The 16,285-nt window shown below is 50.2% G+C and overlaps 1 protein-coding gene across 2 annotated transcripts in view; it reads right to left on the reverse strand.

Moving 5' to 3' along the window:
- ABR (ABR activator of RhoGEF and GTPase) overlaps window positions 1-14,134 on the reverse strand; it is a 185,973-nt gene extending 171,839 nt beyond the window's left edge. Inside the window, exon 1 of one of the 2 annotated variants that reach the window (XM_059669224.1) lies at window positions 12,798-14,134. In XM_059669224.1, coding sequence (XP_059525207.1) covers window positions 12,798-13,851 — 1,054 coding nt within the window. In that variant the 5' untranslated portion in view covers window positions 13,852-14,134. The remainder of the gene's footprint in view (window positions 1-12,797) is intronic. The other variant, XM_059669225.1, reaches the window with a different exon arrangement.
- Window positions 14,135-16,285: the final 2,151 nt, after the last annotated feature.

Consider the following 16,285-nt stretch of genomic DNA (forward strand, 5'->3'; position numbering starts at 1 on the left):
CCTCAGCGAGACAGTGCTGGAGGCACCTTCCTCCCCAGCTGCAGCTGGGAGGCATTCGTAATTGGATGCTCCACTGCTCCGGCTCTTGGATTATTCAAACTGCAGGATTTCCTGAAGCCTCAGATTTCAATTAAGGAAAAGACCAGGCAACAAGATGTGTCAGATACCGCTTTTCACCGTTACAGTCTATCTCGGCGAGAGACTTGGCCAAACCCGTAATGACTGTGATAATAATGAAACTAACCAATGCACACTGGCTACTGGGTGTTAGCTGCTAAGTGCTTTATACGTGGAGTAATTTTATCTTCATATCAACTTCATTAGGTATTGTTATCATATTATCACCCTCAGTCTACAGATATGGAAACAGAGGCACAAAAAAATGTAAGTTAACACAAGGTCACATAGCAGTTAAGTGGCAGAGCTGGGATTCAAACCCAGGCAACGTGGTCCTAGCCAGCATGCTCTTGACCATCATACCAGTGACTGCATTTACGCAGCGCTTACTGTATGCCAGGCACTGTGCTACACATTTTCCAAAAGATTATTCCATTTAATCTTTTTTTTAAAAGATATTTTTATTGATTTCAGAGATAGAAACATCAATGACGAGAGAGAATCATGGATTGGCTGCCTCCTGCACACCCCCTACTGGGGATTGAGACCTCAACCCAGGCATGTGCCCTGACCGGAATGGAACCATGACCTCCTGGTTCATAGGTTGACACTCAACCACTGAGCAACATAGGCGGGCTCCATTTAATTTTTTAAAAACATATTTTCCTTGATTTTTAGAGAGAGAGAGAGGAAGGGAGAGGGAAAGGGAGAAACTTCAGTGCCAGAGGGTAACATCTATTAGCTGTCCCCCACAAGCCCCCCAAATCGAACCAGCAACCTCCTGGTATACATGATGACACCCAACCAACTGAGCCACGTGGGTCAGGCTCCATGTAATCTTTACAACACCATCTCCATTGTACAGAAAAGACAACGGGTTAGTATAGGGTGTCCCAAAATTCACGCAAGATTTGAATTTTGTGTGAGCATTAACAACAACAACAAAAAATAAAAGCCTAATTTTACTTGGTTTATTGAACCAGATTCTAATATCTGTTGCCCTTTGATTTCAATCCCTTCAATTTGATAAGCATTACCAAGTACCAATTATGGCCCAGGAGCAGGGACAATGAAGACCAATGAAGACCACGGCTTTGCGTATGTGCCAGCAAAGCCGTGGAGGCCATTTACCCGATGTGCTATTCCATACATAACCCTATACTGTATACTTTATGAATCAATAAAAAGTGTACAATTTTTAATTATAAACCTGTGTTTTCTATCAAAATTACCTCTTGCGTAAATTTTGGGACACCCTATAGAAAGGTTAAGGGCACAAAATAACAAGGGAACCTGGATCCAAGCCCAGGTTCCTCTGATTAAAAGCCAAGCTCTTAACCATTACTCCGTACAGAGTCCCAGCTCATCTAACTTAACTAGTGTTCATAAAGTTAGGCCTGGAAACCCCTCCAGTCCACGCAGCTTCTCTTAGAGAGGAGGAGTTGCAGTCTGGAGAGCTTAAGAGTTAGTGATAAGATGGAATAGGGTAACTTTGGCCCCAGAAGTAACTGGGTTCCATTCCAGTTCTGTCCTTCATTAGCTGTGTGACTTGGGCAAGTGACTCAATCTTTCTAGACTTATTATTATAGAATGGGAATAACAGTACTTAGTCTCATGGGGCTGTATTGATTACAATATATACTTCTACTAAACACTGGGCATTACAAAACCATCTCATTTTAGTCAGGTATCCCTAAATGGCAAATGGATAGTTTCAAACTTTTGTTTATAAATCTGTGTGTGTGTTTTTTTATTGATTTGAAATAAGTAGTGGTGTAAGTGGGTTAGAGGATGGGCCTCAAAATCTAATTAATAAAGAATTTGGAAAATTATATTGTATTTCTGGAACTTTTATGAGAATCACATTCATCCCAAATGTACAAAATCCCTCACAGAAATCACATTTCTCAGAGATCTGGGCAATCAGACATTTACTCCTTCACAAGTAAAGTCAATATACTACTACATCACGGGCAAAATAGGTTTTCATGGTTGTCCTTTTAAAACTGATTTTAGAGAGACAGGAAGGGGGGGGGGAGAGAGAGACATCGATGTGAGAGAGAAACATTGATCAATTGCCTTCTGTACACACCTCAATGGGGGATTGAACCTGAGACCCTTTGATGTAAGGGATGACTCTCCAACCAACAAAGCCACACCAGCCAGGGTGGCCGCCATGGTTTTTAATTCTGGTATCCTTCTCACATGTTAGTGATGTCATCATTTTGCACCTGGAACAATGGACCATGCTGTAATGCAGTGGTTCCCAACCTTCTGGCCCTCTAAATACAGTCCCTCATGTTGTGACCCAACCATAAAACTATTTTCATTGCTACTGCATAACTGTCATGTTGCTACTGTTATGAATCGTCATGTAAGTATCTGATATGCAGGATGGTCTTAGGCGACCCCTGTGAAAGGGTCGTTCGACCGCCAAAGGGGTCGTGACCCACAGGTTGAGAACCGCTGCTGTAATGGCTTATCAAGTTCCTTTGCGCAAACATCAAGATTGGTGATGTACATCTGGTTTCACTGGGGGCGGGGGGCAGGGGTCTTATTTTTGGTTGCCATGGCTGGTTATTTAGCAGGATATGCCTATGTCACCAGCCCTCTTAATAGTCTCAAACCTTGAGACTCAAACAGACTTCTTCGAGGGAAGATACTCCACATATGTCTGGGCAGTTTGCTGTGAGAGAGTGCTCGCTCAGCCTCATAAAATTATGTTCGTTGCTACTTCATAACTGTAATGTTGCTTCTGTTATGAATCGTCATGTAAATACCTGATATGCAGGATGTATTTTCATTGTTACAAATTAAACATAATTAAAGCATTGTGATTAATCACAAAAGCAATATGTAATTATATATGTGTTTTAAGGGTTGTTCGACCCCCAAAGGGGTCGCGACCCACAGGTTGAGAACTGCTGTTCTACCAAATCACTCGTGAAACAATTTAGCCATTCCTAATATTGCTTTTTACATTTTTGAGATCCAGCCTTTCATCTACACATACAAACAGCTATGGTTACCACTTGGCCTTCGTGAGAAGGGTACTTAGAAGTTTTGAGGAAAACACATTGATTTCTTAGGCTCAGAAGAGCCATTCTTCTGTATGAATATAAATCAGGGTTTTGTGTCAGTCAGGATAAACTAGACAATGCTGCAGTAACAAATAGCACTGAACATTGCGGTGGCTTAAAATAACAGTGGTTTATCTCTCACTCTAGGAGTACGTGTCCATTGCGGGTTAATGAGGAGCCTGCCCTGCTCTGTTCTTCCCTCTCTCTAGGACCCAGGCTGACAGAGCAGTCACCATCGGGAACATTGTGCATCGCAATAGCAAAGGGGAACGAGAGCTCTGAAGGGTCTCGGATTAGCATTAAATGCTCTGGTCCAGGAGTGGCACACACCACTTCCATTCAAACTCACTGAACAGAACTAGGCAGATCGTCCTACCCGATTTAAACCGGTAATGTCATCCTACCCACCATGTTCCCAGAAAGCAATGGGGGAACCAAGATATTTCGTTCACAGCCCTAATAACTAGCACAGGTCTCCATTAGCTAGGGAGGTCCTCGTTGGTCAGGATTGACGTATCAGCCTTATTCTGCATTGCCCACCTTCAGGAAACAACACACTCCCATCAGGAAGAGGGACAAATTCCCAACTGGCTGGCTGGCAGACATGGTGGCAAGCTGCCAGGGCACACGTCAACGTGTGCTTGAGGCATGTGAAGTTTGGAAAGGGCTCCAGGAAGAAAGACCCACCCCAGCCCTAGAACATGTCTTTTCAATGGGCCCTGCTGACCCAAAAACAGAGGAGAAGGGGGAGGAAGAGATGAAGATAAAGGCAAAGAAGAGAAAGAGAAGGAGGGGAAAAAAGGTCTTTAAATGCTTAGAAACCCCAACAGTCTGCCCATAAAATTCTTACTTGAAAATGTACAATAATTATTTTATTTGTTCGGTCAATACAATATGCCAGCCCTGTGCTGGGGGCAGGGATGCTACAGTTAAAAGAAGTGGTTTCCTTCCAACACACACACACACACACACACACACACACTTTAAGGCAGCGGTTCTCAACCTGTGGGTCGCGACCCCTTTGGCGGTCGAACGACCCTTTCACGGGGGTCGCCGAAGACCATCCTGCATATCAGATATTTACATGACGATTCATAAGAGTAGCGACATGACAGTGATGAAGTAGCAACGAAAATAATTTTATGGTTGGGTCACAGCATGAGGAACTGTATTTAAAGGGCCAGGAGGTTGAGAACCACTGCTTTAAGGGCTTAGAATCCAGTGTGGGCAACAAAGAAGCCAACCATTTCAAACCATTTCTAACTGCTGAAACGAGTGAATGTACAAAGTTCAGAGAAGGATGGTGGGGCTGGTTTTCCAAAAGCCACTCACAATGCCCTTCGCCCTTAACAATCTTTACACCAGAGGCTGAAGAGCTACATTTTCTGATTCGCGGGCCCTCAGGCCGGCTAGTGGCCATGTGTTCCCGGGCAGGCCAATAGCATGAAAATAGCAGTTGCTAGGTCGGGCTTAGGAGGAAAGCTTTTTAAAGGGACAGACAACCAGTATGATGACTGCAGTCTAACCTACGCAGAGAGCAGTCACTTTGTCTTTGGGAAGAGAGCTGGGGGCTAGGGGAGAACGGTTAGAGGCAGAACGAGCAGTTTTTGCAGTGCTTTAGATGAGAGGCAATGGAATGAATGTCTGAGTATTCGTGAACATGGATGGAGCACTTTCTATATCCCAGGCACTACGACATTCTGGGGCTACAAAGACAAAAAAAGACACAGGTCAGTACCAGGGCCCCTCTCACCATGCCAACCATCAGCCCACAGCAGGAATGAGGGGTGCTCGTGGAACCTCAGGTTTGGGGTGTTCTGCCCCATACCCCGCGTCCATAAAACACAAACAGGGTAAAACGGGGCCAGGGGAATCAAGGCGAGTCCCATCTGCAGTTCAAATGGGCACCAGGACCGCTGCCGACAAAGTGGGTGGTCCTTTTACGTACCAATCTCACCCAAACAAGCCTTGATGTCTCCCAGATCCGGTCTCATTATGTTAAATCACTGCATGTGGCAAATTAGAAAAGGAAATGGCACGGTTGTAGGAAAAGCCTAGGTTCAAAAACAGCACCCCCCCTAACCCCTCCCCTCCTCCCCCCGCCCCCACCCCCCCGCCACTGCCCCGGATGAAAATGGTCTGGAATTAGAGTGGCGATGGTCGTACAACTTTGTGAATATAGTGAATATACTAAAAACCATGAGCATAGCCTTAAAAAGGGTGAACTTTATAAAATGTCAATTATCTCTCAAGAAAATGAACTAATTAATTGTTTCAATAGGAGGGGAAAAAAATAACCCGGTTACTTAGCTCTAAGCAAACTTGGGCTTGTTAGTTAGCTGGTCAGAGCCTTAGTCTCCTCCTTTGCAAAGTAAGAATGGTAGTTAGTGCTTTACAGTTAGAACAGTAGACCGTTCTGAATAGTAAACGTGACAGTGTAGGTGAAACACTGAACACAGCACCTTGCAGGTAGTAGAAGCTAAATATGCCCTAGTTCCTTTCCTCCTACGTGCCGATAAAAATTTTAGAACAATCATTTGCTCAGCAGCTTCAAGATGCGGCACAAGCTCTAGGCAGCCTCCCGTCAGACAGCCTTGTCCCGGGCACACTAAAGCCAGGATCGGACGGAAGACAGCAACGCGGACGCAGGTGACGCTCGCTGCGGAAAGACTGCAGCTCGCTCTGCAGCTGTGCAGGGCAGAAATAACAAGAGGGTCACGTGGTGTGAATACAGCCACGGAGACAGCCGTGGTAAAGAAAGGCAGGTGGGCACAGGGATTTCTGCTTATCATTCCAGTTTGGTATATAAACAGAGTCCAGTTGCCAAAACAGCCAAATCTTCCCCCAACACCTGGACAAGTCTATGCGGCTGCAAGGCAGCCCCGATGCTCAGAGATGCCCCTTGCCCCAGTCTCCCTGCTGCGCTTCCTCAAAACCAGAATCGACCAGACACAAACCTTACACAACCGGGATCGTCTACCACGGTACCAAGCCAGGGAATTCCTATTTTCAATGAGCTGCTCCCTGTGACCACTCCCAAATCAACCAGGACTTAGGAAGTGCCTACCCTGTGCCCAGTTCTGTGAAAGATACTGTTGTGAGGGAGACAAAGAAGCACAAGCCATGTGTCTTGCCCTCGAGGAGGACAGCTAACCTCTTAGTTTGAGAGCAACTCTTCACAGAGCATAAATAAAAGGCGTCGTGCCTTGCACAGAGCAGCGGTTCAGTCGTTGTTTGTTCATTGGGTCGATGAACTAATAGATGGCACCATAATAAAACAATTGTGCGAGCGTGAGGCTCACTCCAAGAACCACAAGATGGGTTGGAGTAGTTGGAAAAGGCTAGTGCCAGAGGCTGCTAGCTGCCTCCTCAATATCCATTCTTCCATTTTTCCTTGTAACAGAGTCCCTATTCTCTAGGAGGTGGCACAGGCCATATGCCCAGATAAAACACTACATTTCCCAGGCTCCCTTGGAGCTCGAGGTGGCTAATGAAATCTAAACAGAAATTGTTAAGAGAGACTTCCAGGAAACTGCCTAAAAGACAGACCGAAAGCTGCCACTCACTCCCTCTCTTCTAATTCTTGTCTGAGACAGGAATGCGATGACTGGATTTCCAGCAGCTGTTTTGGGACCGCGAGGAGAACTTGAGACAGAAAGCAAAAGGCAAAAGAAGCCGGAATTCCTGATGACGGTGTGGTCACCACAGCCCTCCTGCACTGCTTACTTCTGGAATTCTTTATATGAGGGATGCATGAACCTCTGTCCTGCTTAAGCCACTTTTTTTGCGTGTTTTGTCTTATACAGCAAACCCATATCTTCACCAATACAAGGTTCCATAAAAAAGCCCGGCCTTGCCCTGGCCAGTTTGCTCAGTGGTTGGAGCGTGAGCCTGCAGAAGGGTTTCGGGTTCAATTCCGGTCAAGTCCATGTGCCTCGGTTGCAGGCTGGGGGAGGCAACCGATCGATGTGTCTCTCGCACACCGATGTTTTTCTCTCTCTGTCTCTATCCCTCCTTTCCACTTTCTATAAAAATCAATGGGGGGGAAAACAAAACAAAAATTTAAAAAGCTAGGCCTCAAAGGAAAGGTTGTCTTTGCAACTAGGCAAACGGAGGTGGGAGGGCATCTCAAATGCCAAAAAGAGTACGGGAAAAGGCACTGGCAGGAATGAGCACTGGCTGGAAGCAAGTGGGGAGAATGTAGGAAATAAGAAGCCAGATAATGGTTTTGTAGAGACAGGGCTTAACTGGGAGACATGGCTTGACTGGGGAAGGACCAGAGAGCACAAAAGAGCAAAACACCTCTGGAGCCCTAGCCGGTTTGGCTCAGTGGATAGAGCGTCGGTCGGCCTGCGGACTGCAAGATCCCGGGTTTGATCCTGGTCAAGCGCACATGCCCAGGTTGCGGGCTCAATCTCCAGTAGGGAGTTGTGCAGGAAGCAGCCAATCAATGATTCTCTCTCATCATTGATGTTTCTCTCTCTCCCTCTCCCTCTCCCTTCCTCTATAACAATAAAAATATATTAAAAACAACAACAACAAAAAACAGCTCTGGACCTGAGGAAGGTAAGAAAGGAGAGAAAGAGATAAGCGAAAAGGCTTGGGGAACTTCATTACATGAAGATAGTACGTGAATATGAGCTGTGTCGTGGTTCAGCCAAACTGAAAGTTCCTGTACTTGGAACAGTCACAATAACACCACCTAAGACTTATTAAACACGTAGGTGCCTGCCCCTGTGCTATGTCACTTTACACACATGATCTCACTGAAGCTTCCCAAGTCTATGACATACATCAAGCATGTCAAACTCAAAGGCTAACACGGGCCAAATAAACAAGGCCTGCGGCCTGCGGGGCCGTGAGTTTGACACGCTTGACATACACAATTCTATCATTATCACCCCCACTCAGCAGATACGAAACCTGGGGCCTAGAGAAAGTCAGTAACTTGTCCAATGTAAGCCTCACAACCCTGCAAGCTGGGGAACATCAAGCCCAATTTTCAGATGCAGAGAGTGTTTGTACCATTATTCCAAAGCCAGGAAAATGCATGACGATACTGACTTTACCACATAAAGATCCAGTGTCAAAGACAGCGTCAATTGCTTTATGAATAGTCCCTTAAGAAGAAGAAACGTCTTCAGGCTTGGCTGTAGAGGAGGAAGAACTTGCTAAGCCCACCCACATCCTCTGACTGCCTACAGTGTTCACGAGATGTAGATGGTGCTGAGGTGGTGGGGGCAGGGGGAGGAGACAGGCCAGCAGTGAAGAGCTAAGCAAACTGACGCAGTATCAGCTCCGGTTATAAATGAATCACAGCCGGCCACCAGCATATGGCTCAAAGAGTTCTTTAATGTCTTCTCCACAACAGGGAATGGGGAAAAATTACTCTATCACAGCTAAGGCGGAAAATTCAATACTTTGGAGTTTGTTATTCAAACACATCCACTGAACACAAGGGATTTTTTTTTTTTTCTGGAGCAAAAATCTCATTAGTCACTAACGGGAAGGGAAAAAAAAAAAACCCACCAGGTTACAAATGAATTAGATAACATGAGTACCTAGCAGGAAACGCATTTCCCATAAAGATTAAAAATAAGAAGTCTTCATTGGCAGATTGGCAGAATCTGATGGCAGGGCTCCCCACATTGAGAAATCTAGAATTCTACAGCTGGCCAGGACAGCATTACTTGCTGAGCGTTAAAAGTGCCAATTTGCCTGGCTGGTGTGGCTCAGTGGTTGAGAGTTGACCTATGAACCAGGAGGTCATGGTTCCATTCCCGGTCAGGGCACATGCCCAGGTTTCCAGCTCAATCCCCAGTGTGGGGTATGTAGGAGGCAGCCTGTCAGTGATTCTCTCTCATCCCTGATGTTTCTATCTCTCCATATATTGAGGAAAAATTAAAAAAGACATTCTAACTACTTTAAAATCTGATTTGGCTGTTATGTGTAGGAAAAAACCCCAAATGTGTCTTGATATGAGGATCTGCCCCTCATCTAAGAGAAAGCAGCCCTCTTCTAGGGTGGGGAGCTCTGGGCCATTTTTCTTTCTTTCTTCCTTTCTTCCTTTCCTTTCCTTTCCTTTCCTTTCCTTTCCTTTCCTTCCTTTCTCTTTCCTCCCTCCCTCCCTCCTTCCCTCCCTTCCTCCCTTCCTTCTTTCCTTCCTTCCTTCCTTCCTGCTGGGCCTTTAAGATGTCTCATGTAATCCTTCTCCTTGAGATCCTGAGAGGAAGGCAGAGTTTGAATTGCCCAATAAACCTGACCTTCAGTTAAGGATCTCTGAGTACAGGAAATGGGCATGATTGCTGGTGGAGAGGGAGAAACAACATGAGGGCCAACCCAGCAAGAGAGACTCATGAGCTAAGATGACCACTGTCCTGCCCTCCTGCCTGGAAGGTACCAGAAAGAGCTGGAGCCTGGCTAGGAAAAACACATGCATCACAGAAAGCACCTGTGATTCAGGATGATCTGGAAGTGGGAGCACTGACTCAAGGAAAACAACCTGTGGTCATGGTTAGCGAACACTGGGTAAGTCTGCTATGCGCCAGGGTCGGTTCCAAGCCCTTCAGAAATAACATTCCGTCGATTCCTCATATCAACAGTATGACCTAAGCAGTGTTTGTCAGCCTCACTCATTTCATAGAGGAAACTGAGACACAGAAAATTCAAACAACTTCTCCCAAGGTTATACAAGCAATCTAGCTTCAGAGCCCATGCTCTTTATCAGCATTTTCAAAGCTTTCTGTCCAACCCACACCAAGAAATAATTCTGCATCAGGAACCAGTATCTATGCACACATTTACACATAACTGAAAAATTTTAAAATATTTGTTTTGTTTTAAATATATATTTTTATTAATTTCAGGGAGGAAGGAAGAGAGAGAGAGAGAGACAGACAGAAACATCAATGATGAAAGAGGATCATTGATTGGCTGCCTCCTGCACGCCCCCTACCAGGGATGGAGCCTGCAACCGGGAATTGAACCCGTGACCTCCTTCCTGGTTCATAGGACAACGCTCAACCACTGAGCGACAGCAGCTGGGCAAAACAAAGTGTTTAAAACAGAATAATACTCACCATGACCATGTGCAATACACTCTGATGCTTTCTTTTCTATTCCATCTCATTTAAAATAGAGAGGGTGTCCCTCCAAAATGTATTCACACACTTCGAATAATTATGAAGGCAGTGTTTATTAAAATACATTTCATTTTCAACACTGAGCTATCAGCTCTTAAAGTGTGTATGCCTTTGGGGGTATGCCCTGCACAGATCATTCAACAAGTATGTATGGAACATCTAATATCTGTTAGATGCTGTTTTCGGCTGTGGGGCAATGTCAGTGAAAGAAAGAGACAAAAATCCTTGCCCTCTTGGAGCTTGCGTTTTACCGGAGAGAAAGATGAATAAGATCCACATACAAAATTGTTGCATCCCAGGTGGTAACTGGTTGAGCGCAATGGAGACAAAATGAAGCAGGGACGGCCCAGGGTGGCCAGGGTGGCCTGGCAATGCTTTCATTCCTCACCACAGGATTTCAGTGGGCTGTCACCCACAGTGTGAAAACCCCTGCCGTTAATCCCTCCACTCTAGTGCCACTCTGTGTGCCTGAAGTCTCTTTCTCCTTGATTGTGTGCCAATATGCAACATTTATGTGACTGTGTGCACATGTGTACACATGTACAGAAGTGTGCGGATGTGTGTACATGCGTGTGTACATGCATGTATGCATGTGCGTGTCCACCCCATTCACTTCCTCCCTGGGGAGGCTTTGGAGGCAGGAGGCAGCGCCCTCCCATGCAGTGAATGGTGCAGAGGTTCCCTGCAGAGCTTGCCCTGAAGAGATGTCTGAAATACAGCCCAGGCACCGCTAGGCAAAGCCAGGCGTGCCAGACATGTGTCCTGGCTGGAGTCTTCAGTCCACAGGAAGCAGAATCTTTTTTTTTTTTTAATCACTGATCCACCCAAAGGGGGCACCTTTGGTAGTGGAAGTGCTCTCTGGGCTAGAGTGCCCTTAAGAAGGGAGGAGACAGCTCGAAGAAATAAAAGTCACTCCCTGGAGAAAACCCAGTGCATTGGGCACCCCGGGCAGGGTGACTGATGTGGGTCTGAGGGAGATGGGATTGGAGCCAGCTCTGAAGCAGCGCTGCACCGCTTGGGGAGCCTCCACTGAGGGCATTTGAAACTTGGCACTGGAGTGCAATCTTCAGACGCTTCCTTTAAGTTAAAGGGGCACATAAAAAAAAAAAAAACGGTACTAGCATGGGCGGCAAAAGCATGATCTATGGGAAGAGCAGCCAATCTCTGCTAATGAATAAGTGTAATTGATCACAACAGATGACTTGATGGGCCTTCCAAATGTGCTTTTAGCAAAGTAGACAGTTTTTCATTCAAATGCAAACTTACCCAGATAAAATCTAATAATGGAAAGTTTGGAACAATCCCAGCATCAGTGATTTTTTTTTCTTCTTCTTCCTTCACTTAGCAGGAAGGCAGCTGAAGTTCCTGGTCTCAGCCTGAGCTAGACAGACACCAATTCATTCTTTCCCTGTAGTGGAGGAGACCCTGACCGCCCCAGGGGACAGCAAAGGAGCAGTCACAGGCCACCCCGCATCCCTGTCCTTTCCTCCTCCCTGACCTGCGGCTGCAGACATTTATTCAAGAAATATTTACGGAGCACTTACTCTGTGCAAGACACCATGCTGACCATCACAAGGCGATGCAAACTAAGACCAGGTCCTGTCCTCAGAAGAGAGGGCAGATGTGAGGGGAAACCACCAGTGACAGGTGGTCCAAGCGGAGGCACCAGCTCCGGGCAACCAAGCTCTTAACCTTTCTGAGCCTCAGTTTCCTCCTTCATCATGTGAAGACACTGCCCTAGACATGATCTCTGGGCACGGGGCCAGCTTGAAGACTCTATGATTCTAAGTGAAAGCCCTTCCCTTCTCCCTCGGGCTCCTAGCTCCTAGGAAGCTGACAGACCAAGTGCAGCCTTCTAGGAAGGGGGCCGTCAGGGAAGGCAGGGAGGGGCCAGTGAGGGTTATGTACCTTGCACCAAAGTGATAACCTGTTTCAATTTGAGGGGAACACAGATACAGGCTGGAGGAGATGAGAGATAAATTCAGAAAATTAAGTGGAAGATTGAGACCTCCACATTAAGGAATCTGGGGGACATGGCAGCCACCAGTTTGCTCAGAGCAGGATCCTATCCGTGTGGTGCAGAGGAATCTGGCCGACCTGTGGAGGGTGAGTTGGAAGGGGTGAGAGTGGATGATGTTGCAATAGAGCAGAAAGGCTGAGAGGCCTAAGTGCAAGATTCCTCCATGGTCTGGCCAAGCACACATTCCAGCACCCCTGCCATCCTCGTAATGTTTATTTTTTATGAACTCACCCAAGCCCAAATCACTCTGCACTAGGTGTCTGCTTTTTTTTGAAAACTCCACAAGTGGCTTCAAGGTAAACAGGTAAATCTTATCTCCCTTCTTCCCAGGCGCCCGAGGTTAAACAGGACCAACAACCAGGTGTGCCTGGGATGGGGTGACCAGCAGCCCCTCCAGGGGGTGCGCGAAATCGGGGATCTTGGGAGGGGTGCGCCTACCTGCAGAGGAGCCGTCTTCGTGGTCTGAGCTGTTGTGGCTGCAGTCACTGCCCCTCTCTGGCGAGCTGTGGCTGGGCGAGTCCCGCTCGGGCACCCACAGTAAGCCCTTGCGCCGCCACCGGGGAAGGTGATCTCGGGCCCCGCGCCGGGGGGCCTCCTCCGTAGCGATGGGCGAGCGCCTCCCGTCCTTGGCCTCAGACTCCAGCTGCTCCAGGTCGCGGCTCCTGCGCTGTAGCCGCCGGCCCCCGGGGATCAGATGCATCCAGCGATGGGGGCTGCTCGCCCGTGCCGCCTTTTCGGCCTCACCGCGGGTCCCGAACCGACAAGGGGCCACAAGCAAGTGGCCTAGGACGAATTTCTCGTTCAAATCCACCATCTCGAAGTCGTGGTCACTGCTGTCGCCCCCATCATCCGCGCCCGGGGCGTCCGGCTCGCCCTCCTCGGAGCCCCCCCTCGCCCGGGTCCCAGAGGCCGGCTCCTCGCCCGGGGCCCCGGGAACCGTGCCATCGTGGCCCAGGGGCGCGCAGTCCTCCCGCGGCTTGAAGAGGAGGCGAGGCTGCAGCAGCTGCTGGTGGATGGCGGCAGTCAAGCTGCGCACCGTGGCCCCGGGCCCCGCCGCCACGGGCCATGCGGGAAGGTCCAGGCACACGCACGGAGTCTCGGCCTTGGCGGCCACCTCCGGATCGGGGCGCGCGGGTCCCGGGAGTTCGCCGCCGCCGCCGCCCGGTGCGCTCTCCTCCTCCTCCTCCCGCAGAGGCGGCGCCCGCTCCGGCTCGGCCGCCGCCGGCTCCTCGGCCGCTGCTGCCCCGCCGCCGCCGTCTGCGCCCTCCGGGCGCCCGCAGCCCGGGTCCCGCGGCTCCTGGGCCAGCACCGACTGCAGGTAGGACACTTTAAACTTCTCCTCGGCCGACACCTGTTGCAGCCGCTTCAGGTTGAGTTTGCAGCGCTCCAGCTCCTGCTCCACGTCCAGCACCGAGTCCAGCCGCATGACGGGCGCCGCCTGCCCGGGGAACTCGGCCTGCCAGTGGCGCTCGAAGTCCTCGGGGTCCCACATGCCGGGCGCCCCCGCGGGCCTCGGAGCTCGGCTCCTCCGCGCAGCGGCCGGGGTCGCGCCCGGCTCTCCGGAAGCCCGCGCTGGCGCAGTCGCCTGCCCTGCGCTTCAGCCCCAGCAGAGAATAAGAGAAAAAATAAAGTTTTTCCCCTTCCGCCCTCGTACCGGGTTGTTTTTTTTTTCCCCTTCTTCTGGTTTTCGCCTCCCTGACGTCAGCATCTACCCGAGGCGGAGGCGGGCGTCCGGGGGCCCTAGGCCCGCCCGCCCGGGCAGGACGCGCGGAGCCGCGGTCTGCAGCCCCAGCCGCGGGGTGGGCGCCCAGCAGGCTCGGGCGCCGGGCGAGCCGGGCGGGGGCGGGGCCTTGGGGGCGCGGGGCCGGGCCTGCAGGCGCCTGGGAGCTGCGCCGGCCGCCCGGAGGCTGGGGAGGGCCGCGGCGGGCGTGCCTTCGGCGCTGGAACTCCCCCCCCGCAGGCGCCCGCCACCCCCGGAGCTGCCGCCCCCCGCCCGGCTCTGCGCCTCTCTGACCCGGCGGGCTGCGCAGTCCCGCCGCCGCGCGGGCTCCCTGCACCGGAGCGCGGGACCGCGCGGCGCGGGGAGGCGGGAGTCCCCGTGGGGGAGCGCGTGGGGGCGCCTGGGCCCCACTCTCCGCTGCCTGGTCTCCTGGGGTCGGGGCGGCGCCTGGACCCGGGAGGGAAGGTGGGGGGCAAGCGGTGTGGCGCGGCAGGTGGCGCAGGGAGGGGGTCTCCTGACCGCGGAGTTGTCCTTCGCGGGGATTTATTGAGCGCCTTGAACTAACGTGATTAAAATCACGGAGCTGTCTAATCCCAAGCGGGGGTAAAACTTCGGTGTGTTGTTGTTGTGTGTGTTGTGTGTGTAAAGTCACTTTAAAGCGTTCTTTCCACGGCTCACTAGAGCTTTGGGGATAGGCCAGGGTGACAACCCCAATGGCTTTGCTTAGTGGCCCCTGTGACTGCATCAGACCCTGACTGCACGGGCCTCGGACACCTGGGTGTCGAAGAGGACACTCCACTCCTCTTTGTGGCCTCAACAATTCCGGGGGGGGGGGGAGAAAAGGGGGAAGCTGGGGACCAGCGCCTGGACTGGCACTCAGCCTGGGGTGGCCAGGGACCCCCGCTTCACCCTCCCCTGGACACCTGGCTGCACCTCCCTTTTCCAGGGTCTCCCCCGGCTGCAGAGAGAGGTCCTGCTAAATGGTCTTGTGTGCGTTGCAGAGACTAAGTACCTTGGCAGCTGGAAATTCTTCCTGTCCTCAAAGCCCCTGGGGGACTGGAGCTAAACTCCCAGCCCCCTGCCATCGCCTGGCACCTGGACCATCTGAACAGACCGCCCTCCTCCTGCTTGTTTTCCAGTCCCTTTCAACCCACCCCGCAAGGCTTGGTACTGGGGAGCTTCCAGGAAGATCATTCTTGCCCACAAATGAGGTAGCGCCATGCTCTTGCTCAGAACCCTTCTGTGGCCCCTCATCACCTACAGGATGGAGCCCAGACTCCTCCTCTTGACCCAGGAGGTCCTCCTCCCATGTTTGGTCTCTACCCACTTCTCTGCCTCCCTCCTGTGCTGTAGCGGGACCCACTCCAGGCGGTACCCAAAGGCGTCTCACTCTTTATGGGTGCCTTTTCCTCTTCCTTGGAACCTCTGTCCCTGCACATGGGCACAACTCCCTGCTGCCTGGGGACTCCCACCCTCCTTTGATCCCCACCTTTAAAGGGTCCCCGGCGAAAGGAAGCCTTTTCTGGCCTCTCCCCTCTTCTTTGTGTCGCCACTCCATCTTGGACATGTTTTATCTTTGCCCTCGTTCCACTTTATTACAATTATTAGTGACATCTTTTGTTCCCCCTACTTTCAGAACCCATCAAGGGAAGGGATTGTGTCCTTTCCACTTTTGTATTTCTGCTGCTTCTTGCAGAGTGTGATAGAGATAGCTGATCATGGTTGAATTGTGGCGAGCCCACACGGCCATGGCATACTCAGCCCCAGGGCGCCTTATGGTGCTGCACCAGCTCAGCCAGGTTCAGTGACCCTGAGAGGGGGCGGTGAAGGATGGAGAAAAGACAAGAGCAGAAAGCTGGGTCTGGCTGGGACGCTGTCCTCTCTGATGGAGAGCCTCTCTGATGGAGAGCTAGCGACAGTGCCAGGGCCTACAAGCGTGTCTTTTTTTTTTTTTTTTTTTTTTTTTTTATTGCTTAAAGTATTACAAAGGGTATTACATATGTATCCATTTTATCCCCCCGCCCTAGTACAAGCGTGTCTTTATTTTATAGCCAGATTCCAGGAGGCAAAATAAGGGTGTGGTCAAGATGTTTACAACATTCTCATGGGTTTTGATCCTACTCAGTTACATGCACCTGAACTCTATCAAGCCCACATCACTCAGACACGGGGGGCCACGTGTTTGGACCATAGGTTCAAGCTTACA

This window comes from Myotis daubentonii, chromosome 16 (genome assembly GCF_963259705.1).
Source record: "Myotis daubentonii chromosome 16, mMyoDau2.1, whole genome shotgun sequence".
Taxonomy (NCBI): Eukaryota; Metazoa; Chordata; class Mammalia; order Chiroptera; family Vespertilionidae; genus Myotis; species Myotis daubentonii.